The sequence below is a fragment of the Emys orbicularis genome, chromosome 6 (genome assembly GCF_028017835.1).
Source record: "Emys orbicularis isolate rEmyOrb1 chromosome 6, rEmyOrb1.hap1, whole genome shotgun sequence".
Lineage (NCBI taxonomy): Eukaryota > Metazoa > Chordata > Testudines > Emydidae > Emys > Emys orbicularis.
In genome coordinates, this window is record NC_088688.1 from 124,539,940 (window position 1) to 124,567,607 (window position 27,668).

The window sequence follows — 27,668 nt, forward strand, 5'->3', positions numbered from 1 at the left end:
ACTCGGAGCAAGTGAAAGACCCACCGCCGAAGACTCGGAGCGAGTGAAGGACCTGCCGCTGCAGACTCGGCGCGCCGCCCGGTGAGTACAAGCGCCGCAGCGGGTGGCGCCTTTTTCTATGTCCGCTCCCCCGCTCTGCCCCAGGCCCCCTGAATCCTCTGGGCGGCCCTGCATGTACCCTAGGGCTCCTGCCAGCATAGCTCTGTCGGGCAGGGATCACACCAGACACAGGTATGCTGGAGAAGTTCATAGCGTTGACCTGGCCTAACGCATCTTTGGAATGTGAATCCACTTAGTAAGCGATGCTTCGTGGCGAGAGCATGTCACACCAGCACTCAGCAGTCTGCACTGGCTCCAGCTGGATTCGGGTTGGCGTTTCAGATGTTGTCTTTGACCTGTATAGCCCTAAACAGTTTGAGACATGGTTGCCTCCCCTCTCTCTGTAGGACACTGCTGTGTGATCAGCCATGGGGCCTGGTCTGACAGGGAGATGGATCTAGCAAGGGGTAGGACGGGCTACCGGGCAAGTCTGTTTTCTTGGGCTTTCCTTGGAGGAGAGGTGTGAGCCAGTCTGAGGCAGGACTGCTTCTGCTTCGGGGGCACCATTATTCTCAGTCTGGGATGATGTTTATTTTCAATTCCTCTTACACGTGTTCAATATTTGTAAAAGCCCCACCGCACTTTAAAAAAGCGGCGGTAACCGCATGGACAGGGTTCCATGTCCTCGTAGAAATCATCAGTGCGTCAATGTCTGCTAATCCTCAGCTTTTTCTTTCCCCCTTATCCAAATGCTCAGGGGCAGATCTTCAGTAGTGGATGTCCCATCTGACGGCCTTAATCAGCCAGTAACGCGGGTGAAGCTCACAGTCACCGTACACAAGGATTTGCTTCTCGGTCACTATGGCTTTGAGATTTCACCCAACCCTCCTCCTACTATCGCATCAGTTGCTGCAGGTAGGAATCGTCCTTTCCCCTCCTGCCCCCACCCCGGCATACGTGCCTGGGGGAAGCTGCCTGGGGGCCGTGAACAGCTGGCAGGATTCCACGCTGACGCACCCCCCAATAAGGCTGATCGGGTTATGTCCATTTCTAGCAAGGAACCGGCCTGAGATGAGAAGCTTGGATCTGGATCTGAACTTTTCCAGGACTTAGTGGTCTTTGGCTCTAGCCTTTCTCTCTTTATAATGGTGGTAGAAGCGGTGTTCCCAGGAGAGCTCCGAATGTGTAGCCTCATGCTTCCTAGAGTCAGAGAGTTTAAAGCCAGGAGGGACAACCAGATTATCCAGTCTGACCTGTCTCTGGGAGGCCACTAACGCTACCCAGCACCCGCACACCAAACCCTCTGCCCCTTGGCAGAGCTTACTGCGGAACAGTCTGCTGCTGCGGAGAGAGGCCTCTCCCCCTTCAAACCAGGGACTCAGGAGCATGTTCTGCTAATCCTCTGCTTGGACTAGCTGAATTAGTAATTTCTCACCTTAAACCATCTATAGTTCAGTACTTTGAAGCAGATTCATTGACAGGGTGCTAGAATTATCCTTAACCACAGGCATAGTGAATTCAGAGTTAAAGCGAAACTTAAAAAAAAATCTATGCTTGTTAAGGGCTGGAAATACACAGCTGCAGCACCCACATAGCTTTAATTTTGCCCTGGAGTGCCATCCTCAGGGGGGAACAAACAGTGTCTTTAAAACTGTTTCATCTAATATGGGCCCACAAACACAAATGCCGTAGTCATAATTCTGTGGCCCTTGCGTGCTGTCATCAGAGGGCAGAATTAAGGTTATTTGGTGCCCTGCAGACCTTAGCAAGTTTGGAGTTCTCCTAAGTTTAACTGTGAATCATGTACAATCGTAAGAAATACTTCTTAAATCTAAACAGACTGGGTGCACTGGGTCCTGCTGGGTTTGCTTTGAGGGTGAATCAGTGGAATGCCCTTCTTCATCCTTTCTTTCACCTCTCCCACCCTTCCCGCTCTGGTCCAGTGTTCATGGGGAGGGGCCTTGTCGCGGCAACACCGCTTTTCACTAATGCTTCCCTCCACCGTTTTTCCCAGCCCAGCCCTGCTCCTTCTCCTGCTGGCATTCCCCTGATATCCCAGGCACGGTCTCCGATGGATCCTTCCAGCTCTGGGTGCTGGATCAGCCTTTGTCAGGGGCTGGGTAGTTCGTCCAACTGAACAAAGTTGGGTGTAGGAGTCACTGTCACCGGGCCTCCCTGAGTCCCCCTCCTCCAGAGGCCTCAGCCAAGAGCAGCCAAGAAGGGCTGGGAAGGGTGAGTGAGCCCCTACCTTTAGCATCCCCCCTGAAGCCGGAGGAAGCCACATGGGAACATAGTCCCAGCTTTCATGGAGCCTGGTGTCCAACCACCCTGGGCGCAGAGCTGGGTTTGACACCGGTGGCACCAAGCTGGGTTTGTTTTAATAGCGTTTGTTCCTCTCCACCTCGCTGATCGTGCCCCAGGCTGTGCCGCTCCATGACTCTTACCCCTCCCATCTATCCCTGCCACATCTCCTTCCCCCGTCCATCTGCATTCCCCTCCTCTGCCTGTGCCCCATCTCTACCTCCCTGCCTTGCTCTCACAAATCCATGCCGCACCTCCAATCCTTCCTTTGCCACCCCTTTCCTCAGATGACCTCTCTCCCACCCCACTCACCCTGCTGTCAGCGCCACCCCATGTTAGCTCCCTTCCCCTGGTTCCTCTGCAATGCACATGCATGTTCTGGGCCTGAGCCAAAGCCCTCAGAAGTCACTGGGAGCTGTTCTGCTGACATCAGTGGGCTTTGGATTAGACCCTTTGATTTCTGCGGCAAGTCATAGACTCTGAGACCAGAAGGGACCATTGTGAATTGGTTACTAGGGTTATTAACTCTGGCTGTTAACTGTAGTTGGGGCTATTGACTGGGTTGAGTGGTGACTCAGTTTTGAGTCACCACTCAACCCAGTCAGTAGCATAAATCTTCAGTTGTGGGGGGGATGGAGAGAGAGTTTGTTCTCACCATCTGGGGCTGGAAAACCAACTGTAGATGCTCCACTGAATAGCAGTGCCTACGGTTGTGATCTGCACAAGCCATAGGGAAGCTGTTCTGAGCAAGTAGCTGACCAGCTGCTGATCTCTGCTAGGAAGCACAGCCGACGGGAAGCTGCTGCCCGGCGATCATATCCTCACGATAAACAACGAAGCTGTGGAGGACATTTCTATTGAGCAGGCAGCTGATCTGTTAAGGTAGGATCCTGTGGATGGGACTGGCCGCTCCTGGAAACCAAAAGGGCAGATGGAGATTTAAGAGCGAAGCTCTAGAACGCCAAACCCGCGGCTGCCTGGCAGCAATCACAGCCCTGGCTTTTCACAGTGGAAATTCCACTGGTCGTTTCATAGCGCGTGCATCAGCCACAAGAGTGGGCGGTTTCTCTGTGAGTCTGAACACAGCTGTGCAAGAGAAATGCTCGTTTCCTGCGAATCTCTCTCTCATGTTATGTGGGTTATGATAGTGCTGAACCCAGCCCCCCCCCGAGATCAGAGCCTCATTCTGCTGCACGCAGTCACACCGTCACTCTGTGAAGAGTGAATGTGTTAAGGTATCCCCCGTACAGTCACAGTTGCCTGTGGCTGTGGAAACTGCTTGGTGCTCCTGTCTGGGCGGCTCGTTGTCTGCAGAGACTGAACATGGGGCCTCTGGTTCTAGAAATATGATCATACAATCCTAGAATATCAGGGTTGAAAGGGACCTCAGGGGGTCATCTAGTCCAACCCCCTGCTCAAAGCAGGACCAATCCCCAGACAGATTTTTACCCCAGATCCCTAAATGGCCCCCTCAAGGATTGAACTCACAACCCTGGGTTTAGCAGGCCAATGCTCAAACCACTGAGCTATCCCTCGCCCCCAATATGAACTGCTGCTGCTGCTGCCGCCACCGCTGCCCACACTGGAGGATCAGTTACAGGTTAACCAAGGCTGTAAAACAGGCTCATCAACCTTTCTCCGTGGCCCAGCCACCACTAGAGGGGGACAGGGCTCCACACTGAGCGGGCGTGGGTTACACTCTTGATTTTAAAAACCCATTAATGGTAAATGTTGCTGGCATGCCAGCTAATGTTAACACAATTTCCTCAACAGAGCTGGTCAGAAAACAGATGAGAAATTGACATTTGGGGGGGTGAAAAATTGTTCCAAATTGAAACAAAGAGCTGAAATTTCCCATGGAACAAAAATTCCCAAAAACGTTGATTCTGGACCATGGAAATGTTTCATTTTGATAATGTCCAAACTTGATAATATGTAAAATATTAAATATAATTTACTATATTTAATGCATATGTGATAGATTCGATTTAATATAAATCAAAGTCCAAATGAAATTGATCAAAACAAAGTCAAGATGAAATGTTTTTACCTTCCTGAAACGGAACGTTTCTAAATTGTCACAACGAAACGAGAAAGTTACAGTTTTGTCAAAGTTGACACATTCCCAGAACTTTTCAGTTTTGGCGAAACTCCATCTTCCGATCTGACGGAAAACTCTTCCACCCAACGTTTTTCAACCAGCTCTACTCCTAGCAGCGAAAGCATCTTTCTATTTAAGGTAGCCTGCACTGGGTGGAACAGAGTGGAAACCCCATCAGCCTTCTCTGTGACCATTGCCAAGCCAGTGCTCCTCCCTCCCGCCCCGAGAGCTGGTAAAACAGAAACATGCAGGGGGCGGTATATGCTATACATTACTGGAATTGGTTCTTAGTCTGAAGGCAGCATTTTGTTTACTGCTACGCTCGGCTAATTGTATTTGTCTATTACAGGGAACCCGAAGACTCTCTCCTTCTTACTGTTCTGCGATGCACTTCGGTAAATTGAATTTCTCTAACCCTTTCACTAGCACTGCTCCTTTGCAACAGGACGTTGGCCCTAGGATGGGTAACAGGGCTGGGCCCACAAGTGGGGGAACGTACAGGGGCGCCTCGAGAATGACTGGCCCGTTTCAGAGCACAGCGAGGCTGGGTGTGTAGTGTTGAGTGGTATATCAAAAGAGCTGTTACTCATTCCAGCGCACACAGCTCTACACGCACCTCTTTGGGGCCTGGCGCTGCCCTTGGTGAGTTATTCCAGCAGCATTTCTTCACAGTTCTTCTGTTTGGGGGCAGTGTTGGGGGATCATCCCCCAGCCCTGCTGGCCTCAGGAGAGCTGCCAGAGGTAAGGGCCCATCTGCAGAGAGCCACAGGCCTCCGCGTTGCTGCTGAATCCCCACAGTCCGATTTCCTGGCTCCTTGGCAACGGGGCTGGGACGTCATGGGCTCTCTCCCAGTGACTGCCCCAGAGCTCCCACGCAGGTGACGGGGTCCCAGGGCAGCATTAACGTGCACTGGGGAGTCACGTGGATTTTGGGGGAGGGATGCTGCTGTGCCCACCCCCTGCAGGGCCCCAAGAGCCACGGAGACGTGTGTTGGAGAGAGCTGGTGCAGGGGACGCGGGAGTGCCTTAGAGCTGACGCTCCACGTGCTTGTCCTGGAGTTAGGAGCTGGGGCCGTGTTTGTTGTCTTGAATAGCAAGCCGGCACTTGTGCGCTCGCAGTAACGTTCCTGAACCAGAAAAGGCTGCCAAGGTCTTGCGATCTCCCTGCGTCCAGGGGGCAGAGGAAAATGTCTGTCTGAAGATCCTGGCACTTCTGAGATGAGCCTGATTTTTTTTTTTTTTTTACACCTGGGATAAGCCTAAACTCCGATCTCCCTGGGACGTGATCTTCTCTTCTTGCTACGTCCCAGTCCCTGACTGCCAGGGGCGGTCCTGCTGTCCTGCAGCGAGTGCTCGGCTGTGCAATCAGGGAGCTCCGTAGTGGGACCCTGAGGCCAGGTGCCCTGTCACTGAATGCTACTTTAAAGCTATCGCGGTGGTCAAGCTGGTTTTTGTGAACCTATTGGTTCAATTTAAAGGTTAGTCCTTGCTGTCCGGGCGCTGTGTGATCGTCCATCGCAGCCTAAGGAGACGTCTCCTTGGAAAGGTGAATTCCTGAAGTGCATGTTGCCGTTGGTTGTCTGGCCAATCTCAGATCTCGCTACTTTCAGCTGCTAAACCTCCTACCTTGTTTTCCTCTTCTACTGGGTGGTTCTGTGACTCACTCCTCCCCACCCCCCAGCCCCGAATCAGGAAGTTGGCTCTCACTCACTGTGTCCTCCTCCTTCCATTAAGGCTGAAGCTGTGTAGTACCCAGGCCTTAGGAAGAGAACTGAAGTGTTCTGTTCGAACCTTTGCGCTTATGGCTGATTCGTTTATGATGAGGAAATCTGGAAGGACGGACTGCCTCCCAGGATCGATTGACAGATGTACTAAAGCAGAGCTGCAAAGCAAGGACAAAATTGGGATTGTGCCTTTTATGGCTTCCTATGATGTATGAAGATGGCCTGAAGCGTTTGGGGGGTGGGGGTTATGTTTTTTAAAAAATCTTAGAAGTATAAAGAGTGTCAGGTCTCCTTTTCCCTGGATTTGCTGGCATCGTCACTAGAGCTCTCAGACACAGAGTGTGAGGTTTCTCGGGCCTTTCCTGAAGATGTGATGGGGACGGAGTCTTTTATCAGACTTTTTTCTCCCACGTGTTTCTCGGGTGGTTGTTACACAGGCATTAACGCAGCTTTAAGCAGGCTGAGTACACAGTCACTCCCCGCTCAGTTAATCTGGCTTCCCCTGTGTGGGATGTTAAAATCCTTCCAGGGCTTTGACTGGCCGTGGCGTCTTGCAAGAAAAATGGGACAGACAAGACCTGAGCGCTTAACTTGTAAAACCAAGCAAAGGGAAATAATCCCTTTTTGAAAGAGAGAAGTGCGGAGAAAGGGACGGGAAATGTCTCGCAGGCCTTCACGCATCAGAAAGAGGCAACTAAGGCACAAACCCATTTTTGTTTTTCCTTTGCAGGTCACTTTAAGGACTCCTGCAAATACCCAAGATCAGCGTTGGCTAGTTGGGGCAGGCACTCGCCCCTAAAAGGCCTGCTGCCTACTGAGCGGAGAGGTACTGCCCCCGATCACCAGCTACGTAACAGCTCTGCTGGGGCCTCGTCTTTCGCTTGCCCTAGGCACGCTAGAAGTGATGGTTCAGGTCTCTGGGCCTCCACAGATGCACCCTGCAGTGTGTCTGTTCTCGTTCCCTGGCAGGACGCTATACAGGTCCCATCGGGATAGAGAATTACCTTGTTCACTTGGAGAAGAGACTTTTCTCCCCTAAATGTGAATAGCTTTTCTCCAATAAACAAGATCATTCTGTAAAGCACTTACATGTAGTGGGAGTCTCATAGGAACATAGCAGCATCCTGAGAGATTGCTATGCCAGATCAGATCAGTTAGAGGGATGCTAACAGATTACGCCCCCCCTTTCACACACTCCAGTGCTCTTAGGAATTGTCACCATGTGAAAGTAAATAAGGTCAGTACTGGTGATTCAGCCTGCAAGTGAATTGTTTATCAGAGATCATATGTGGCACCTAACCAGCTCGCTAGGCTCTCCATAAGCACAAACAATCGCCTCACCCTGGGGCTTGGCTACAGAATATCTGGAACATGGATACGTATGCACCGCTGTGGGCGTGTTCCTAAATGTATGCAACTATCTAAAACCTATGTCAATTTACAGTCTGCTGATTGGCTGTTGTCGAGTAACAGGACACCTTTGTGGTCATGTGACACCTTTGACAAAACCTTTCTAGATCAGTGGTTGCCAGTCACTTCTCAGTGTGCCAGTAACACCAGCCTTATAAAAAACCCCTTCCCGGCGCCCAGTGCTTTAAGGATGAGCCTCTATGGGAGACCCTGGATGCCCCGCAGGGTGAGCCTGGATTAGGGGGCAGCCCAAATTCAATTGCAGGGTGCAGCATGACCAGTGACATGGGAGTCAACAGGCACTGGCTGGCAGCCCTGGGTGTTTCCGCTGGTTAGACTGGCCCAGGTTCCCCAAAGGACTGCGAACCCCTGTTCCGGGTCATGGAGACCTCCAGCACGTGTGTCTTGTTCTCACGCTCAGCAGCGGCAGGTCACATTACAAACACAGCGCTGTTGTTTTTCAGGGTGGTCCTAAGTCGTCATTTCTTACGGCCGAGAAGAGGGCGCGGCTGAAAACGAACCCCGTCAAAGTGCGGTTTGCCGAGGAGGTGCTGGTGAACGGACACACTCAGGTCGGTGCGGTGCTGTATGAAATCGTTCACAAGAGCTGCTCAGTGGCGGTGCTGGCCGGCTCGAAGTACGTTGAGCTAAATGGGCGAGCACATGGAGCGCAGTTAGGATGGCACAGATGCTGCTGAATTACAGAATAGAGTGAGCTCGTTCGACCTGGCATTCCCTTTGTTGTGTTTGGTCGTTTGTCTACACCGCGAGTGGCCAAGGAAAGGCCCAGGATTCAGGTTACTATATGTTGCTACCTTGAATGCACTGGAAACGGGTGCTGATTCCCGTAGTTCTTCCATGCTGAGGAAGTAACCTCGGTACCTCCTCCTGTCCCGTGGCAACCGCGATCAAGTTTAATGAGTTGTATCGTCTATTGAATTTGGCATCATATGTTTCCTTAAAGGTGTGTTGACAAGTGACCTGATGTAACTGAATTGTGTTTTGTAGCTCTGCTGTAACTTGCCTAAGGACATGTCTACGTTTAGACGGCTACAGCAGCCTAGTGCTACAGTGTTGATGCTACCTCTGCCTATGGGAGGGGGTCTCCCGTCGGCGTACGTAGTCCACATCCCCCAGAGGCGGTAGGATGGCCAATGGAAGAATTCTGCCTTCCACCTAGCACTGTCTACACCGGGGTTAGGGCAGTATAGCTACATCTCTGGGGGGGTGGGATTTTTCACACCCCCGAGACAAGTAGTTATGCTGATGTAAATTCTCAGTGTGGACCAGTCCTAAGATGTCTGCAGGACTCAGACGTCTGCCTTCCTGATATTTCATTTACAGAAGTATCCAGTCGTCCTAGCCTGGCTTGAAATATGAAACGCACTTGGGTAGCTCAGTCGTACAACAACGTTCAGTAACTGTACAATTTCAGGCAACTCGATATGTACCGAGTATGCAGCATGTCTGTATCGCCGGCTGTCTGCAGCTCAGGCCAGGGAAATGTGGCAGAAAAGGATACCGAGTTGGAACGCTTGGGGGGGCATTCCTGGCTGTTAAAGGGAAATCATGTCATGTTTCAAAAAAATCTGTTAAATAGTTATTCTTAAATTTGTCACAAGCAGGTTAGCGAAAGGACCATTTTTTGTGGCCCCAAGTTTGAAACTGGCTTCTCTCCCTTTTCCCTTCAGAAAGAAGAAGTGTGTCTGAAGTGCCCCACCCCAGCCAGGCCCTTTCTCCTTTTCCAGAGTGGCTGCCCTTGTGTCCCATTTCCTCCCGTGCCGAGCTGATCTGGCTCAGCAGAGTACAGCACTGGCTCCCGGGAGGGGGCTCGGCCAGACACACCCACCACCCCCGTGCCTCAGGTGTTGAACCCTTGTGCGAACTCTGAGGGCACCTGGTCCTGTCTCCCTTGGCACAAAGATGCTGCTGGAGAATCAATCCCTCTACAACTCTGGCTGCCCCCTGGGCATTTCCGGCCAGTTGGGCAGGACCCTGGGCACACATTGCCAGCATGCTGGCCTTTGAGCACCTCAAACTGCTGTTTAAATCCCTAGCATCCCAACTGCCTGTTCCCCGAGGTCCCTCATAAAGAGATGTTCATACTCTGCTGGCCCATTGGCCAGGAGAAAATTCTCCCCACCAATAAGGCTGCCAGTTACCTAGGACTCTCCAGACACTGGAATTGTATCCTTCCTGCCAGCTGTTGCCAGATGTGCTGTGGTTTCTGCTGCCACTGAGGAAAGGGTCAGATCTAACCAGAGCAGGATCCCGGTTCAGGAAAGCATCCCGGTTCGGTACACACTTAATCATGTGCAAACTCCTGGTCATAAATCTTAGGGACATCCAGCTTGCATTGCAATTAGTGCAAGATTTGTTTTGACAATGCCAGCAATGTGCTTCCTGAAGAGGCATTCCCAGCCCCTGCTTTCTGTGGAGTCATTTTGGAGATAGATGGCAGGAGAATCCATGAATTCCTCAGCCGTTAACCTTGTCATTTAAATGACAACTAAGCCAGTAGTCTCCTGATATGTGCAGAGGCAAAATACGGTTGCATCCTCTGTTGTGAGCAAAACAATGGTGCAGTGAGACGCACTTCAAAACTAAACCAGGCTCTGCAGTAAAATATCAACAAAACCAAAATGTGTATGGTATGTTTCTGCTTGCCTGAAAAGCAGCTCTCCCTGCAGCAGATCTATCCCTTCTACATTTCCATCCAAAAGTTGCCACTCCTTTCAGATAGAAACTGGGATGAAAGAGCAAAGCATCCATAACGGTTAGTGTAATTCCAACAACGGCCTAGCCTTCTGCTTCAGGACCGGTACCGTTATTGTCCTCTTAATGGAAGGTTGCTAACTGAGCTAAACCCCATTTGGAAAGAGCCCAAACGCTCCCTTATGCAGCTGAAATCTGAAACTCCAGTTCTAGAACAGGAATTATTGATGAGACCAAAAGCTTTCAAGCCTTCATTTTCCAGGGTAGATTTGGGTTATATCCTCAGAGCAGAGCTCTGTGTGGGAAGACAGGTCATGCAAGGGTGAACATCAGTACATATTTTAGGTGGATTTGGAAGCTGTAGACCAAATCCTAAACTGGAGTAAATCGGTGTAGTGCCTCTGTAGTCAATGGAGCAATGACTGTTTACGCCAGTTGAGGAGCTGGGCCTACATTTTTAGAATTAATTTTTAAATAGTCTGCCAAGATTCTGCCAAGAAAGACTAAAATTATCAACTTGGCTGGACTAGCAGAAAGAGAGCCTACAATAATTGCTAAGGGTGGAACATAATCATTACACATGTTGAATGTAGCGTCAGCAACAACGTGTGGTTTTTAATTTGTCCCCAAGCTCTGTATATAGATTCCAAGATGACTTGTGAGCTGATGTTACAAAACAACAGCAACGTCTTATTTCTGCCAGCAGCCTCACCGGACACTTTGGGTTAGATCCTCATCTGGTATAAACTGGCATCGTTTCACTGAAATCAATGGAGATATGTAACCCAATAGGTTTGATTTAATCAGAGAATTATAGACTATCAGGGTTGGAAGGGACCTCAGGAGGTCACCTAGTCCAACCCCCTGCTCAAAGCAGGACTAATCCCCAGACAGATTTTTACCCCAGTTCCCTAAATGGCTCCCTCAAGGATTGAACTCCCAACCCTGGGTTTAGCAGGCTAATGCTCAAACCACTGAGTTATCCCTACCCCACTCCCTGGGATTTACCCAGCTGAGGGTCTGGCCTCTTGAGGCTACTAATGTGAGACCAGAAAAACTTGGCTCGATGACAGTAGCATAAATGTGTTACCGTTCTCTGTAATAAATCATCATTCTTCGGTCCCCCAATAGGAACTGGACCAAATTCATTTTTGGTGGGACCCACTGATTTGAGTGGGATTTTTATCAGGGGTGAATTTGTCACTTGATGCCTCTTTTGTCCTTTGTCTCATAGCAAGATATAATGCTAACATGTCGTGAATGGGGCTTTATTTCAAGGTGGAGAAAGTTTTGCATTTAAATCTGTATTTGTTGCATTGCCAAAGATGAGCCCTTGATGCAGTCCCAGAATACCAAAAACCCTTGACCTACGGTGCTGATACTTGACCTCCCAGCTTGTTTTGTTGTGCAGGGGAATGCTCTTCTGTGCGTGCCGAATGTTCTCAAGGTGTACTTGGAAAATGGACAGACGAAGGCTTTCAAATTTGACACCACCACGACGGTGAAGGTATTGTGGCTTGGTTGGCTACCATTATTCCTCCATTTAATCTGTGCTACTTCACAAAAGGTAAAAATATACCAGGAATTGATTGTCCGAGACGATCTAGAGAACGTGGACCCCTGATGGGTAGATACAAAGCTTACCAGATTTGGGGGGCAGGGAGTGGAGAATGGAAATAGGCTCTGGGCTTTTACAGCCCAATTTTTTTGAAGCTGCTCAACACCTAGGTTGACATAGAGCTGCAGGTGCTCGGCAGTTCGCAAATGAAGCCGTTAGGTTTTAAAATTGCTTAGGATAAACTCTAGCGGTACAGCAGGTATGGAAGATCTGCAGGCAGGCCTGGGAACGCATTGGGACTTCACCTTCAGCAGGGCAGTGGAGCAATAAGCGTGGGAGAGTGACTGCTGTTCATGCTGCCATTCACCCAAAGGAGGGTTGCTGAAATCGGGCCGGCTGGAAGGGCAGAGGCGAAGGGATAAGGGAGGTATAGAGGGATCAGGAAACTAGAAGTCCAGAAGGAACTAATGAGGAACCTTGGCGCGAGAGAAGAGACAAGGTTAATGGCCTGGATTGGGTACCATGAGAATTTAGACTTAGAATCATAGGAGAATCATAGAAGATCAGGGTTGCGAGAGACCTCAGAGGTCATCTAGTCCAACCCCTGCTCAAAGCAGGACCAACCCCAACTAAATCATCCTTGAAGAGCTGGCGAAGATGCCAAGATCCCAAAGAGCCTGTCAAAGGAAGTATCCAAACGGTGGTAGTAAAATGAGCCTGTCGCCCCATCTGGTCTATAATGGGTTGTGGGAAAACCATCACCACTGTGCCATGGAAGCGGGAGGGAGCATCCAGGAAGGGAGTCTCTCTGATCTCAAATGCAGCCCTTCCAGCCCTTCCATGATTACCTTGCAGAGCTGTCGTTAGCATGCTGGAATCTAGAGCCTCTTCATTAACATCCAATCCCATTACGTATCCTAGTGATGCCCGGCTGTTGTGTTTAAAATGCCTGAAAGCAGATTGTCCCTTGTGTCTTCCATTGGCAGGACATAATCCTCACCTTGAAAGAGAAGCTCTCCATCCAGAGCATTGAGCACTTCGCCCTGGCCTTGGAAGAACAGTACAACATTTCTAAGCTCTACCTGCTGCACGAGGACGAGCTCATCGAGCAGGTCAGTGCTTCCTGTGGAGCTCCTGCCGTGCCTGTCTGAGCAAGGCAGCCTTTGTCATGCAACCCGCTTAGAAAAGAGCCCTGGCCCAGCGCTGACATTTCCCTGGACACATCTCCAAGGACGCCCAGGTTGTGCAGACTAAACGGGGATGGGGGAGGGAGTGTTGGGTGGCAGGAAGGGGATTTGGTGGGTTGGGGGAAGGAGGAGGTCAGTGGCTGAGTGCGAGACCCGATCACGAGCTCCCGCGTCAAACTGGGGATTCGGAGCGGCTTTGCCTCCCCAGAGACGCCGCCGTCCTAGCTCTGCCTGTCCCACGCGCGCTAACTAGTGACGGCACCGCAGCCTGGCCTTGCTGCTCTGGTGACGGAACCGAGAAACAGCACCGCCAGAGCGTAAACGTTCGTAGCACCTCGCTCCGTTCCTGCAGACGGCAGCGGGCAGCACTCGTGGCCGGCTTGTTTTGCTGACGCTTCTTCCTGCTGCCCTCGTTTCGTAGCAATAAGGCCATGTAATCTGAACCCCTTTATATCACAGGCCGTTAAGTGTCACCAAGATCCCCCTAAACTGAGCCCAAAAGCTTCAGTTAGACTAAAGCATTTCAGGCCTCAGGCCATCATGCACCCCAGGCAGAGAAGAGGAGAGGCCAAGCAGCAGCAATGGCAGGGAATACATTGTGTGTGGCGTGCCCAGATGATCCCAGCAAGTGGTCCGTGGTGCAGGCTGCAAAGGGAGGTGAAAAGCCCCCAAGGTCCCTGCTAATCTGACCTCGGGGAAAATTCCTCCTCGACCCCAGACCAGGTGATCATCTTGACCCTGGACATGTGAGCAAGACCCACCAGCTCGGCATCTAGTAAGAGGATTTCCCTAGACCACCTCCGAGCACTGGCCTGCCCTGTCCAGTGTGGCCAATCCCTGCTCCTTCAGAGGTGCCCTTTTCTGGAGGACCATTTATCTGGGACTATATAAAAAGAAATCGAGGCTGCGGTTTTCCAAAGCAGTCGGCGAGGGGTTGCCTGGCTGGGCTTCCCTTTGAAGTCAATGGGAGTTTTGCCCCGGCAGAGTTAGGCCAACCCTGAGCGCTATTTGCAAATCCCACCTCTAGCATTTCTATTTCTTGTCTTTATTTCCCAGGTACTTTATGTTCCTAACTTTGAGCTAAGAATCTGAGCAGCCCTTCCTCACTCCCGGACATCTCCCCAGTCAGGGAGACAGGCGCAAGATGTGGAGGCTCACTCGTTAAGATCCCATTACTAAATACCAGGCATACGTCTCTTTGGGCTGGTCCACACTAACCCCCCAGTTCGAACTAAGATACGCAACTTCAGCTACGTGAATAACGTAGCTGAAGTTGAAGTACCTTAGTTCGAACTTAAAGGTACTTACCAAAGGTCCACACGCGGCAGGCAGGCTCCCCCGTCGATTCCGCGTACTCCTCTCGCGGAGCAGGAGTACCAGCGTCGATGGCGAGCACGTCCGGGATCGATCCGGGATCGATTTATCGCATCTAGACAAGACGCGATAAATCGATCCCAGAAGATCGATTGCTTACCGCCGAACCCGGAGGTAAGTATAGACGTACCCTTTGGGACCTTCTCTTTCCAGCCAGTTGATGAGTCAGTTCTGGGTTTATCCAAAATAAAATATGCTAATATAATCCAGTGACTTTCAGAAGGTTTAGTTGACATTTCGGCAGCACAAATAGCATTTTAATCTTCTCTGTCTTTTTTTTGTTTTTTTTGTTTTTTTAAGTGCTTTCCTCTGTTGTCATAGTAGGGCCATGTGATCAGTCTCTGGTGTAGGGTTTGTAGCATTACGTATTCACAAGATTTATATTTATGACACTGAGACCAGGGTGCAGGTCCTTTGCCCCAACTTGTTATTGTCCCAGCTGAAATAGTGTGATTGGATTTGGACTAGTTGTTGTGCCCTTGTTGTACCCTGATCCCAATTAAACTGTAACCTCGCTGGGGCAGAGCCTATCTCTGTGCAACGGTGCAGCACCTAGGGCTCTGGGCACAGCCCAGTACAAATCAATCATCTTAATGGCTTTTCTGGGAGGTTGTGGAGTCCTTAATGAAGTTCTGCAGTGGAGTAGCCTCCACTTCATCTGACTTTACTTCTCATGTTGCTTCCCTCCCAAAGAGTCACTCGTGTCTCCTTGTCACTAGAGTGAGTGGCCGACTTGCCCCCAACCCAGACGCCGAGTGCTTTGTTCTGTAGCGTGTGAAGGGCTGCCCTGTGCCAATTCATTGCACCTGCTGGTCAAGGATGGGTTTATTCAACGAGGGATTCGAGGAGCTGCTATTGTTTAACGCAGTTTTATTTTGTTCGTTCCAGGTGGTCCAAAGGAAAGACTCCCATGATTACCGGTGTCTCTTCAGAGTCTGCTTTATCCCTAAGGATCCGTTGGACCTCCTACAAGAAGATCCAGTTACCTTTGAATACCTTTATTTGCAGGTGAAAACGGAACGTCCCATACTGTATTGATAACCCTTTGTGTCCTAAGGCCTTGCCTCCCATTTAAGGTAAAGTGTGATACACCTCTACCCTGATATAACGCGACCCGATATAACATGAACTCGGATATAACGCGGTAAAGCTGCGCTCCGGGGGGGCGGGGCTGCGCACTCCGGCGGATCAAAGCAAGTTCGATATAACGCGGTTTCACCTATAACGCGGTAAGATTTTTTGGCTCCCGAGGACAGCGTTATATCGGGGTAGAGGTGTATGTAAATCACTATTGTTAAACTGGTGCCAAAAGCTGCGTGGACATTATCTGGCTCTGAGTGGCTTAGTGATTCCTAATCTGAGCCTTGACTTGTTAATTACTTGTGCCCTTCACAGGCGCCGACTCCGTGGGTGCTCTGGGGCTGGAGCACCCACAGGGAAAAATTAGTGGGTGCTCTGCACCCATTGGCAGCCAAGCTCCCGTCACCCCCCCACACCTCATCCTCCTCCCCCGCCCCGAGCGCGCCACATCCCCGCTCCTCCGCCTACCTCCCAGTGCTTCCCCCCAGCTGCCGCCAAACAGTTGTTTGGCGGCGTGCTGGGAGGAAGGGGGAGGAGCAGGAACGTGGCGCACTCAGGGGAGGAGGCGGGGCCAGGGCGGGGATTTGGGGAAGGGGTTGGAATAGGGGCAGGGAGGGGGCAGAGTTGGGGCAGGGACTTTGTGGCAGGGGTGGGAAGGGTTGGGGCAGAGGCGGGGTCACATGGAAGGGATGGGTCCGGGGGCAGAGTGGGGGTCAAGCACCCAGGGGAAAGCGGGGAAGTCGGCGCCTATGGCGCCCTTCACATATGAATCAAAAATGGTTGAGCCAGGCAAAAGGGGACACCCAAGCAAAGTCATTCTTCCTTTTTGCCGTGCCCCCTGCACGCGTTAACCTGGCTGTGTCTGTTCCAGAGCTGCAGCGATGTGCTTCAGGAGCGATTTGCTGTCGAAATGAAGTGCAGCGTGGCCCTGCGCCTGGCAGCGCTGCATATACAAGAGCGGATTTATGCCTGCGCCCAGCCGCAGAAAGTCTCTTTCAAATATATAGAGTAAGTGGAAAATTCTCTGCCGTTCTAGCTGACCCAAGTCCCTTATATCTTTTGTACTGGGGCTGTGATAGGCACCAGAGAAATGGAAGGTGGCTAGGTCAGGGCAGTGGTAGTAGATTGGAATGTGCTTTGTCCTTGTTGTTTAATACCGATTCCATATATTGGTTATGCAGATCCTTTTAGAGATAGATGAGTAGCAGTTTGAGACGGCTGCACAAAACCAACTCTCTCATATCTCCCTCCTAAACTGCTCGCATGGTGTAACAGCTAGAAATGTCAGCCGGTGGGCCTCTATAGCGGCACTACTGTAACGTGTTAGGTAGTTATTGTTGCACGGGGCAGGATTTCATTTAAATAAAGGTTGCCTCTTGCCGGCATGTTTATTGGGAGTTCTGAGTGCAGTAGCCAAAGTCATAACTGCCCAGGAATGGCCCCCAGCAAATCTATAGCGTGCATGTCCCCTTCCTAGGCAGACACGCTTATTGCATGGGTTGTTCTGGTAAAACAACCTCACTACTAAAAATTGTAAAGGGGCCATTGTTAAGTAATAGCCTGGACGTTTGTTGCTTAATACCTGCAGCCCCAGTTGGGTTATGTGTTCACCTCTGTCACTGACTTATTATTTATAGTCAAATATGCCATGCCCCGACTAACAAAGGAATAGACAGACGCATCAAGAGAAAACTCCGTGATGTGCTTAATTAGCAAGTAATACTTATTACGCTGGAAAAATTCTCCATTGGAACAACTGGCCTCTAATCTTAGACTGGCGGGAACCGTTAACCCAAAAGACACCAAAATATAATAATCTTTTAAGCAAAGCAAAGCGCACTTTACGAACGGAATCCTCAGTCCATAGATTGAGGCCAGAAGGGACCATTATAATCACCTAGTCTGACCTGTATGACACAGGCCAGAGAAACTCAGCCAGGAATTTGTGCAACAAGCCCGTAATTTCTCTTTGAGCCATACCCATCTGCTCTGTCTTCATGGCAGGAAGGACTGGGGAATAGAAAACTTTATATCTCCGACTTTACTCCGAAACATGAAAGGCAAAGACATCAAGAAAGCCATCAGCTTTCACATGAAAAGGAACCAAATCTTACTGGACCCGAGACAAAAGGTAGAACCTATGCATGTGTGGGAGGTCACTCAATGAAAGCCATCCGGCTTGGCCACTGAGCCCAGCCTCAGTGGGACTGAGCCAAGATGGTTTTAGCACCATGCTCTACACCAGTCTTCTCCAGCTGGGGTCCTCCCAGCCTTGCTACTGCATTTTATTTGGTCTTCATGGGGGCTGCATTGCACCTCTTTATTCTTCTTGCTCAGTCCCCTCTCCTTTGGTACAGCTATTTCTCCCAGCATTAGCATTGCTTGTGCACTGCTTCTGCAGGTGTAGACCAGCCCTTGTCAACAGGGTTGTCAGAGATGGGAGCCAGAAGTCACAAAGTTGGGTCTCCTCCTAAGCAGACTATTCCCAGTGACCCCCTGGGCTGTCAGCTTTGCCTTAGTGTGCACTGGAACTGAATTCTTGCCTGCTGTGCCTAGGAGGGCAGTCATCTAGTCAGAGGTTGTTTTTTCTGTCTGTGTGTGTGTCTCAAATCCATCCAGTCCTGTGCATTGTACACGTCTGGTTAGATCCAAATAAACAAATTAGAAACCCCTTTACCCACACGCCCAACTTGTCCCAGTGGTTGGTTTGTAACTTTCTCAGCAATATTTCTTTTCTTTAAAATCCAAGCACGTCCTCTCGGCCACACAGGTGCGTCTGAGCTACCTGCAGATACTTGGAGACCTGAAAATGTATAGCGGGAAAATCTTTAATGCCACCCTAATGGTATGTGCATTCATTTGTCTGTGATTTTGGCAAACCTTTGTGTTTTCTCTGGCCATCCCTTCTGTGTGTTGTGTTAACATGCTGTGGAAAACAAACTCATGCAATGGGAGTCATTTTTAGCACTATGCTGAAACTGACCAAGCCTCGTCTTGATTAAAGCGCACTTTCTGTAAAGCAGGATGTCTAATTTTTTTAACAGCTGAGAGTCAAAAACAACCCATTAACTTGCTGCTGGGGTATATCCCCCAGATTTGTTCTGCCAGCAACACTCGCTTTATCACCCATTAGTCGTATTTGCCCTCAACCACCTTCACGCTTTCTCCCAGTTCTGCATCAGAGCAGCTCCCTGGAACAATCCGTAAAGCTTCCCCATGTCTTCCTTCACATCCCTCCCCTGCGCTCCCCTCTGCCACGCTGCCTACGGACCGCTCCCCATCGGGAGTGTTGGCGCTGCTGCTTCAACTAAACGTGCGCATTTCTCTTGGGCCCTTTCCAGCAGTCGCATTCTAAATCCTGGGTCAGAGCCTCAGCCAATGCGAACCAGCATAGCTCCTTTGAAGTCAAGACCATAAAACCATTCACCGAGGATCCTTTTATTTATGTGTTGTTAAAAAGCACAGGTGTGGCATTCAGTGTGGGTCTTGTGGATCTTCAGATGTGATTGGTCCATTGATCCATGGGCAGGTTCTAATGCCCTTTGAAGATCTGAGAATATTTTAAATGCCATTAAAAAAAATACACTGATGTTGATTTGGGCCAAGATTTAACCTCCCCTGAAAATGGATGAGTCAACAGTGTGCCCTTGTTGCCAAGAAGGCTAACGGCATATGGGGCTGCATTAGTAGGAGCATTGCCAGCAGATTGAGGGAAGTGATTATTCCCCTCTATTCGGCACTGGTGAGGCCACATCTGGAGTATTGCGTCCAGTTGTGGGCCCCCCCACTACAGAAAGGATGTGGACAAATTGGAGAGAGTCCAGTGGAGGGCAACAAAAATTATTAGGGGGCTGGGGTACATGACTTATGAGGAGAGGCTGAGGGAACTGGGCTTATTTAGTCTGCAGAAGAGAAGAGTGAGGGGGGATTTGATAGCAGCCTTCAACTACCTGAAGGGGGGTTCCAAAGAAGATGGAGCTTGGCTGTTCTCAGTGGTGGCAGATGACAGAACAAGGAGCAATGGTCTCAAGTTGCGGTGAGGGAGGTCTAGGTTGGATATCAGGAAACACTATTTCACTAGGAGGGTGGTGAAGCACTGGAATGGGTTCCCTAGGGGAGGTGGTGGAATCTCCTTCCTTAGAGGTTTTTAAGGCCCGGCTTGACAAAGCCCTGGCTGGGATCAGGGCCGGCTTTAGGCCGATTCAGCCGATTCGGCTAAATTGGGCCCCGCGCCAAGAGGGCCCCGTGCCACAGCTCTCCACCCCGCCCCCAGCTCACTTCCCCCTCCTCCCCTCCCCTGAACGCTCCGCCCCCTGCTCCTCCCCCGCCCCTGCTTCCCGCGAATCAGAGATTCGCGGGAAGCCTGAAAAGAAGCAGGGGCGGGCAGGCAGCACCTGGTAAGCTGAGTCAGGGGTGTGGGAGGGGGACGTGAGAAGCGCTCCGGGGAGGCGCGGCGCGGCCCAGTCCGGCCCCGGCCGAGCAGCTCCGGCCCCAGCAGCTCCGGCCCCAGGTCTGGCCGAGCGCGCCGGCCCGGCTCCGTCCCGGCCCCCGTGGCTCGGCTCGGCTCCGTCCCGGCCCCCGCGGCGCGGCTCGGCTCCGTCCCGGCCCCCGCGGCTCGGCTCCGTCCCGGCCCCCGCGGCTCGGCTCGGGTCCGGCCCAGGCCCCGCGGCTCAGCTCGGGCCCGGCCCAGGCCCCACAGCTTGGCTCGGGCCGGGCCCGGCCCCCGCAACTCAGCTCGGCCCCCGCAGCTTGGCTCGGGCCGGGCCCGGCCCCCGCAACTCAGCTTGGCCCCCGCGGCTCGGCTCGGGCCCGGCCCAGGCCCCCGCGGCTCGGTTCGGCTCCGGCCCAGGCCCCCGCGGCTCGGCTCGGCTCCGGCCCAGGCCCCCGCGGCTCGGCTCGGCTCGGCTCCGTCCCGGCCCCCGCGGCTCGGCTCGGGTCCGGCCCAGGCCCCGCGGCTCAGCTCGGGCCCGGCCCAGGCCCCACAGCTTGGCTCGGGCCGGGCCCGGCCCCCGCAACTCAGCTCGGCCCCCGCGGCTCAGCTCGGGCCCGGCCCAGGCCCCGCAGCTTGGCTCGGGCCGGGCCCGGCCCCCGCAACTCAGCTTGGCCCCCGCGGCTCGGTTCGGCTCCGGCCCAGGCCCCCGTGGCTCGGTTCGGCTCCGGCCCAGGCCCCCGCAGCTCGGCTCGGCTCGGGCCCGGCCCAGGCCCCCGCGGCTCGGCTCGGGCCCGGCCCAGGCCCCCGCGGCTCGGTTCGGGCCCGTGTCCGGCCCCCCGGCTCGGGTCCGGTTCGGCTCGGGCCCGGCCCCCCGGCTCAGCTCCAGCCCGGCCCTGGCTGGAGCTCCGGCCAGAGCGCAGCCCGATTCCTGGGGGCGGGGCTTGCGGCAAGCCGCGCCCCCAGGAATCGGGCCCCGCTCTTGCTAAAGCCGGCCCTGGCTGGGATGATTTAGTTGGGGTTGGTCCTGCTTTGAGCAGGGGGTTGGACTAGATGACCACCTGAGGTCCCTTCCAACCCTGATATTCTATGATTCTCTGATGTTTTCCCTTTGAAAGAAGGTCTCCTGACATAAGGCATGACACAACCTTGCCTGACACATGGGATTGAATCAAGGACCTCCAGAGCTAAGAGCAGAACTGCCACAGTTTATGCTAGAGAGCCAGGTTCTAGAGCTGGCAGTTGTGATGCTCATGTCCTCTGAGGACCAGGTGGAGACGGGGGCCTGGAATGAACACTCACCAGCAGGGCCGTCCCTAGGGGCGTGCAGGGCCCGGGACATTGGTGGCGAGTTTCTAATCTGCCAGAGGATACTCTCCCCCCCCCCCCCCTTCCCGGCTCTGCCCCCACTCCACCCTTTGCCCTCAAGGCCCCACCCCTGCCCTGCTTCTTCCCACTCCCGCTCCGCTCCCCCTCTTCCCTGCCCAGTTCCGCCCCCTCCCCCAAGTGCGCTGCGCCCTCGCTCCCCCCCCAGCACCTTCTGACCCCGCGAAACAGCTGATCCGCAGCAGGCACTGAGAGAGGGGGGAGGTGCTGATCGGCGGGGCCTGTCGACGGGCAGGAGGCACTGGGGGGAGGAGGAGGTTCCGGTAGGGGGGCTACTCCTCGACCCCCCCCCCCGCCATTCTGCTCGCCCCCCCGTTTGTCTCCTCACCCTGCTCGCCCACCCGCCTCACCTCCCTGCCTGCTTCCTGCGGGGCCCCCCAAAGCGCGGGGCCCGGGGCGGTCCCCCTGATTCGCCGTACCCAAGGGACGGCTCTGCTCACCAGTGGATTACTATTGCTCTATCTGTATTCACGCTGAGTAGGACGAGTTGAACATTTTCCATCTCTAGCCTGTCAGTGGAAAATTGGGTTTTTGATTAAATTAAATTTTTCCAGAACAGTGTCTGTTTTCTGTGGGGAAATGTCAATATTTCATAATAGATAGATAGATTATCTTGGGCAGTAGGGGACTAAAACGTTTCAGAGCACAGAACTCTTGTTCCCCTCCCCCTGACGCCAGCTCCGGGAGAGCGGAGGGTGTAGCAATGCGCCTGGGCGCTGATCACCCCAGTGTGCGCCTCTGCCATGAGATTGACGGGGCAGCCACGTTGGGAGGAAGGGGGCTCCGTCCTGGCTCTTGAGCGGCGGAATGTCTTACAAATGGATCGTTAGAATCTGGGGGGGTCACTTAAAAGGATGTAGATGCCCATGGGAGGGAGATCCCATTAATCCTCTCTCCTCGGTGAGCCACCTTGGGGCCGACGAGCCCCAGGTTCGCAGCGCTCGGTGCCGAAGCCCGCAGCCCATCTGACAACCAGCTATGGTAAATGAAGGACCGACAGAAAGATGCCCAGCATTTTATTCCCACGAGGGACAGGGGTAAATTAAAAGATGGGGACGGGAGCAGGCAAAGGAAGCCAGGATGTTAAACACATGATCTTGCAACAACAATCCCTAAAGTCCCACCAAACCCAATGGATATAATGAAAGAGCCCCACCTGCCCAAGTGTGGGCAGTGGGGCTGGAGCTCCATGTGGTGGGCTGGTGTCCCTTCCCGGGAGACCAACAACTCTCCGTCAGCTCAACGGAGGCCCTGGCAACCCCGAGCCCTGGCCATCCCCCACCGGCTCCGTGTCTCTCTCCACCACAGGTGGGTACGTCTCCACAGCAGGTGGGCAGGCCTGGCGCTGGCAGAGTGAGGGGCCGAAAAGGGAACATTCCCCCCCCCCAAAAAAAGATCTTCAGGGGGCCCCCGATTGATTGTCAGAAAGGCCAAACTATGTGCAAAGGTGTCCAGAGTTAGCCAGCAGAACAGCAGGTTGGAGAGTCTTCATCCTTTATAGAAATTCTAAATCACAGCAAAATACCGGCCACAGTCGCCACATTTTACTGTTTTAAACTCTTAAAATCCCCGATTTTCCAGGAGTCGAACTAGCCTTTGGCCTTCTGGAAGGTGGCTTGTTGTTTGAACAGCAACAGCCAGGAGCGCGCAAATACCCACTCCCCCCCGCCCACGGTACGGGAACCCTAGAACCGGCCCTGCAGCTGGGAGGATCCTCCCAGCACGGATAGGCAGCTTGCGCCAGCGTGGCCAGCTGCCCAAGTACAGTGCTGCCCGATCCTGTGGGTACGTACGCGGGCAGCTAGCCTGAGCCACCACCCGTGCCACCGCAGCCACACTGCTATTTCTAGCACGCTAGCTTGCCTCCGTCCAGCCGTGCAGGGTAGCACCCTCCCAGTGACCGTGTAGATGTACCAGGTGAGACAGGCAGCCTCCATCTCACTTCAGTCTCTGTCTCTGGGAGCTGTCTCTGGAGCTACAAACTAGTCAGGTTCGGGGGCCAGTAAAAGTTGGCCGCTTCCCCTAATTGAAACGTGCCAAGCCGTAACGCACAACTCAGGATTCTACGTCCCGCCTTGTCACGAGGTTCCTGTTTAGATTTCTATTAAGGCTGGATTCTAACCCACCTTTCTCCGGTAGCTACAGGACAGGGAATCGTATGTCGCCTTGCTGGTCGGAGCTAAGTATGGAATCAGCCAGATTATCAATAACAAGCTCAACATCATAAGCCCCCTGGCAGAGTTTGCTAACATCGGCAGGCTAGAGCTTACCGAAGAGTCTGAGAAAGCGAGCATGGTAAAAATCTACCTTCAGGATGTGAAGGTAATTGCAGCTTCCAATGAGGCGTGTGTCGGGAGAGTTGTCTTCCATCTTCTCAACGATCTGACAGTCTAATTCAGGGGTCGGCAACCTTTCAGAAGGGATGTGCCGAGTCTTCATTTATTCACTCTGATTTAAGGTTTCGCATGCCAGTAATCAGGGGTGGCTCTAGGCACCAGCGCAGCAAGCGCGTGCCTGGGGTGGCAAGCCCCCGGGGGCGTCCTGCCGGTCGCCGTGAGGGCGGCAGTCAGGCTGCCTTCGGCGGCATGTCTGCGGGAGGTCCGCCGGTCCCTCGGCTTCGGCGGCGGGCACGCCAAAGCCGCAGGACTGGAGGACCTCCCACAGGCATGCCGCCGAAGGCAGCCTGACTGCCGTGCTTGGGGCGGTGAAATACATAGAGCCGCCCCTGCCAGTCATACATTTTAACTTTTTTAGAAGGTCTCTTTCTAGAAGTCTATAATATATAACTAAACTATTGTTGTATGTAAAGTAAATAAGGTTTTAAAAATGTTTAAGAAGCTTCATTTAAAATTAAATTAAAATGCAGAGCCCCCCGGACCGGTGGCCAGGACCCAGGCAATGTGAGTGCCACTGAAAATCAGCTCACGTGCCGCCTTCGGCACACGTGCCATAGATTGCCTACACCTGGTCTAATTGAATTCTTAATGCTAGTAAAGACAGCGACGCGTTTGTTTTGCTGTTTCTGTTATCTTCATAAATGCAGTGGTGGGACTTTTTTCCTAGTTACTTTTATAGTATATCACTGGCTATCATGACCAATGTGCTTTAACACTGTCTTGTCTCCGAGTGCCTAACCATTTGACACGCTAGCAGACTGTATTTATCAGAGTTTAACTGTTCCTTGACAATTCTTTTAAGGTAAAATATTTTGAATTGGATACAATGCAAAGGGAGACAGGAGAGCCATTAGAAAAGATGCAGCCCGGTCAAGGAAAATGAGATTCCTTTTAAAAATATTTGGCTGGTCCTTCGTCAGTAGGACACTGGGCATCAAAGAAAAATCTGTTTTCCCTTCCTCCTTGTGGCCCACTCTGTAATTCACCTCTCCGTATCTGGGAGATGGAGAATGTCCTTTTATTTAGTGTACATCTCTGCAGGTCACGTAGGGGGCCTAACACATTTTTTTTTCGTTACAGTTGCTGACGCTGATGCTAGAATCAAACAGTGCCAAGGATCTCGCCTGCCTCATTGCAGGTTACTACAGGCTGTGCGTCGACTCGGGCATCACCATATTCATGTGGGGGGAGGCTAAGCAGCAGGCCCACCGCATCTCCACGGAAGAAGGTAAGAACTAGTCGCCTTTTTCAACGAAGGATGGTGAGTTGACTAATCACTTAGGAGCATCTGTCACCGTAGACACAGGTCAGGTGCAGAGTTTTCTCCTAGGAAGTTAGTCCCCTCTTGAGCCCCATCTCACGGCTCCCAACTCCTTGAAGCTATTGGAAAGACTGTTCTCTTTCTGCTTACCCTGGAAGCTACTTGGGGCAGGGACTGTGCCTTTGTTCTGTGTCTGTACAGCACCTGGCACACTGGGGTCTGGTCCATGACGGGGGCTCCTAGGCACTACTGCAATACAAAGAAATAATAGTAATGATTATCATTATAATAACAATAATAAGCCACACGTAGGAGAGGGTTCAAAGAAGAGCCACGAGAATGATTAAAGGATTAGAAAACCTGCCGTACAGTGATAGACTCAAGGAGCTCGATTTATTTAGCTTAACAAAGAGGTTAAGGGGTGACTTGATCAGTCAATAGTACCTACCCGGAGAACAAATATTGAAGAATGGGCTCTTCGATCTAGCAGAGAAAGGTCTAACACGATCCAAAGGCAGGAAGTCGAAGCTAGACAAATTCAGACTGGAAATAGGGTGTAACGTTTTAACAGTGAGAGTAATTAATGGCTGCACCAACTCACGGAGAGTTGCCCGCGATGGGGAATCCACCACAATTTGTAAATCAAGGCCGGAATTCCCGTCGGAAAGCTCTGTGTTACCGGGCAGGTCAGACTAGGTGGGCCCAGTGGGCCCTTCAGCCTGGGAATCTAGGCATTAGACTGTATTAGTGACCAGCTCCAGCACTGGTCTCTGCTTGGAGGCCGTGGCCCCGTGGGACAGACTGTGCTCCATGCTCGTTTGTTCAGAATCCGAGCAGCAGTCACAGGGGTGGGTCTCTTTCTAGGAGTGCAAGGGGACTGAATTTCTGCTGCTTCTGTGCTAGTTCGGCTGCTGTACCCAGCTGTTTGCATTGGCCAGTGCTCACAGCAGGCACGGTGTCTTTACGTTGCAGGGTACGAGTCGAGAGCCTGCAGCGACTCCGAAGACTCTTGGGAATTGGATTCCTCTGCAGAGCGCTTTTTGGACCCCCCCTGGCTGAACCCCGGCAGCATCCAACCTCTGTGTGAGGAGGAGGCAGAGCAGGAGGAGCTGCCTGAGCTGGAGCCAGAGAGCAGAAACCCGGGAGGCAGGAGTGACGTGACGGACAGTGCGTCCGAAGCCTCTGACTCGGCCAATACCGAGAGCAGAGGTTGCAAGACCAGTGGCTCGAGTGACTCGATGGACGCTCTGGAGGAGGACGACTTAGAGGCCTGCTCCTCCAGCAGGCCACAGTTCCTCCAGTTTTTCACACCCACTATTCAAGAACTCAACTGCCAAGACAAGAGCGTCTTCGCTCTGGCCAACAAGGAGGAGAGCGGTGGGGCAGAGTCTGAAGATTTCCTTTGTTTCTTGCAGTTATCCCAAGGAAGCCACCCTGTGCCTGAGCAGACAAGCCCCGAGCAAAGAGGGGAGAATGAGGCGAATGCTTCGGCTCTCAAGACCAAGCTGTCGGAAGAGAACGTGATGGAGTATTACAGTCTCTGCTCCAGCATATCCCCAGGCAGCAACGGAGAGAGAAGCATCCTCAATCATAGCCCAGGGAACGGCTCTGTGAAGGACCTGCTGGCTGAGTCGGGCCAGCAGGAGGGATTCTGCAAGGTAGATCCAACAGCAGAGGAGACTGACCTCATCCTGCACCCGCCTCCAGGCTTCGGGGACACCAGCTCCGAGGATGAATTCTACGATGCCGCGGACCGGCTGACCCCGACAGACGCCCTGGCAGGTGCGCTCAGAGAAGAGGTTATGTAATAAATCAGCTCAGTAGGGCAGGGACGCTCTTTTACCCTGGGCACCTGGCAGGACAGGACCTGATCATTCCTGGGGTACTCTGGGTGGTACGGCTGGACGAGTGATGAATAATGAACCTAGGGGTGGTCATGCGTCAGATCCATAATGCCGAGAACACGTCCCCCTTATTCAATTTCCCAAGGTTGTCCTGAAGCTCTTTGGACTCGCAAACAAGCTTTAAACGTCCCTTCTCCAAGAATGAATCCCTCGCAGGCAGAAATGCCGTGCAGAGAGAGCACCTCACTATCGGAGCTATAGGGTTGGGTGGGATTTTTCAGTAGCACCCAGGTGAGTTCGGAGCACCAGTCCCAGTGAAAGTCATGGGACCTGTGCTCCTAAGACAGTTTGGCATTCTCGAAACTCCACCCGCTATCACAAGCACACCAGAGTACAGACACATATGGAACACGCATGTTATTTAAAGGTATACGTGTCTTTAAGCCTCCGTAGTACCCATGTGAGTTTGTTGTGTTCGCTGTGCACATGATGGACTTTGCAAAGTGTGTGTGGTCCCCACGAATGCTGTGGGAGGTGCAGCTAGCCCAGAGGCTGACGGCTGTGCTCGGGGGTGGCGTGGGCTGGCAGGAATCCTGGGAGGTGTAGATACAGGAGCAGGCCAGAAGAAAAGGAAGCGGGAAAGCCGTCTAGGGAGGGAGGAGCCACTGTGTGATGGTGGGAGGCTGCCAGGAAGGAGATAGGGACCCATTCCTGCCAGGCTTGCCTAACCCCTGACACCGAGGGATGATTCTTAGACATTCTTAAAACCTAAGGAAATCCCCAAACTAAAAGTTGAAAAACGCTATCGCTTAAACTCAGCCCCAAAACCTCAGGAGAACCCACTGCAGCTTCCTCTCTCTTCC

At 52.5% G+C, this 27,668-nt stretch overlaps 1 protein-coding gene across 1 annotated transcript in view; it reads left to right on the forward strand.

Annotated features, from left to right (window-relative positions):
* The window catches only part of FRMPD1 (FERM and PDZ domain containing 1), a 36,799-nt gene that overhangs the window by 5,689 nt on the left and 3,442 nt on the right, over positions 1–27,668 (forward strand). The window contains exons 2-14 of the mRNA XM_065406863.1: positions 797–954; positions 3,120–3,222; positions 4,791–4,836; positions 8,040–8,147; positions 11,702–11,797; positions 12,835–12,960; positions 15,298–15,417; positions 16,361–16,497; positions 17,494–17,620; positions 18,239–18,334; positions 23,444–23,626; positions 24,781–24,928; positions 25,934–26,743. Of these exons, the coding sequence (XP_065262935.1) occupies positions 797–954; positions 3,120–3,222; positions 4,791–4,836; positions 8,040–8,147; positions 11,702–11,797; positions 12,835–12,960; positions 15,298–15,417; positions 16,361–16,497; positions 17,494–17,620; positions 18,239–18,334; positions 23,444–23,626; positions 24,781–24,928; positions 25,934–26,743 (2,258 nt within the window). The remainder of the gene's footprint in view (positions 1–796; positions 955–3,119; positions 3,223–4,790; positions 4,837–8,039; positions 8,148–11,701; positions 11,798–12,834; positions 12,961–15,297; positions 15,418–16,360; positions 16,498–17,493; positions 17,621–18,238; positions 18,335–23,443; positions 23,627–24,780; positions 24,929–25,933; positions 26,744–27,668) is intronic.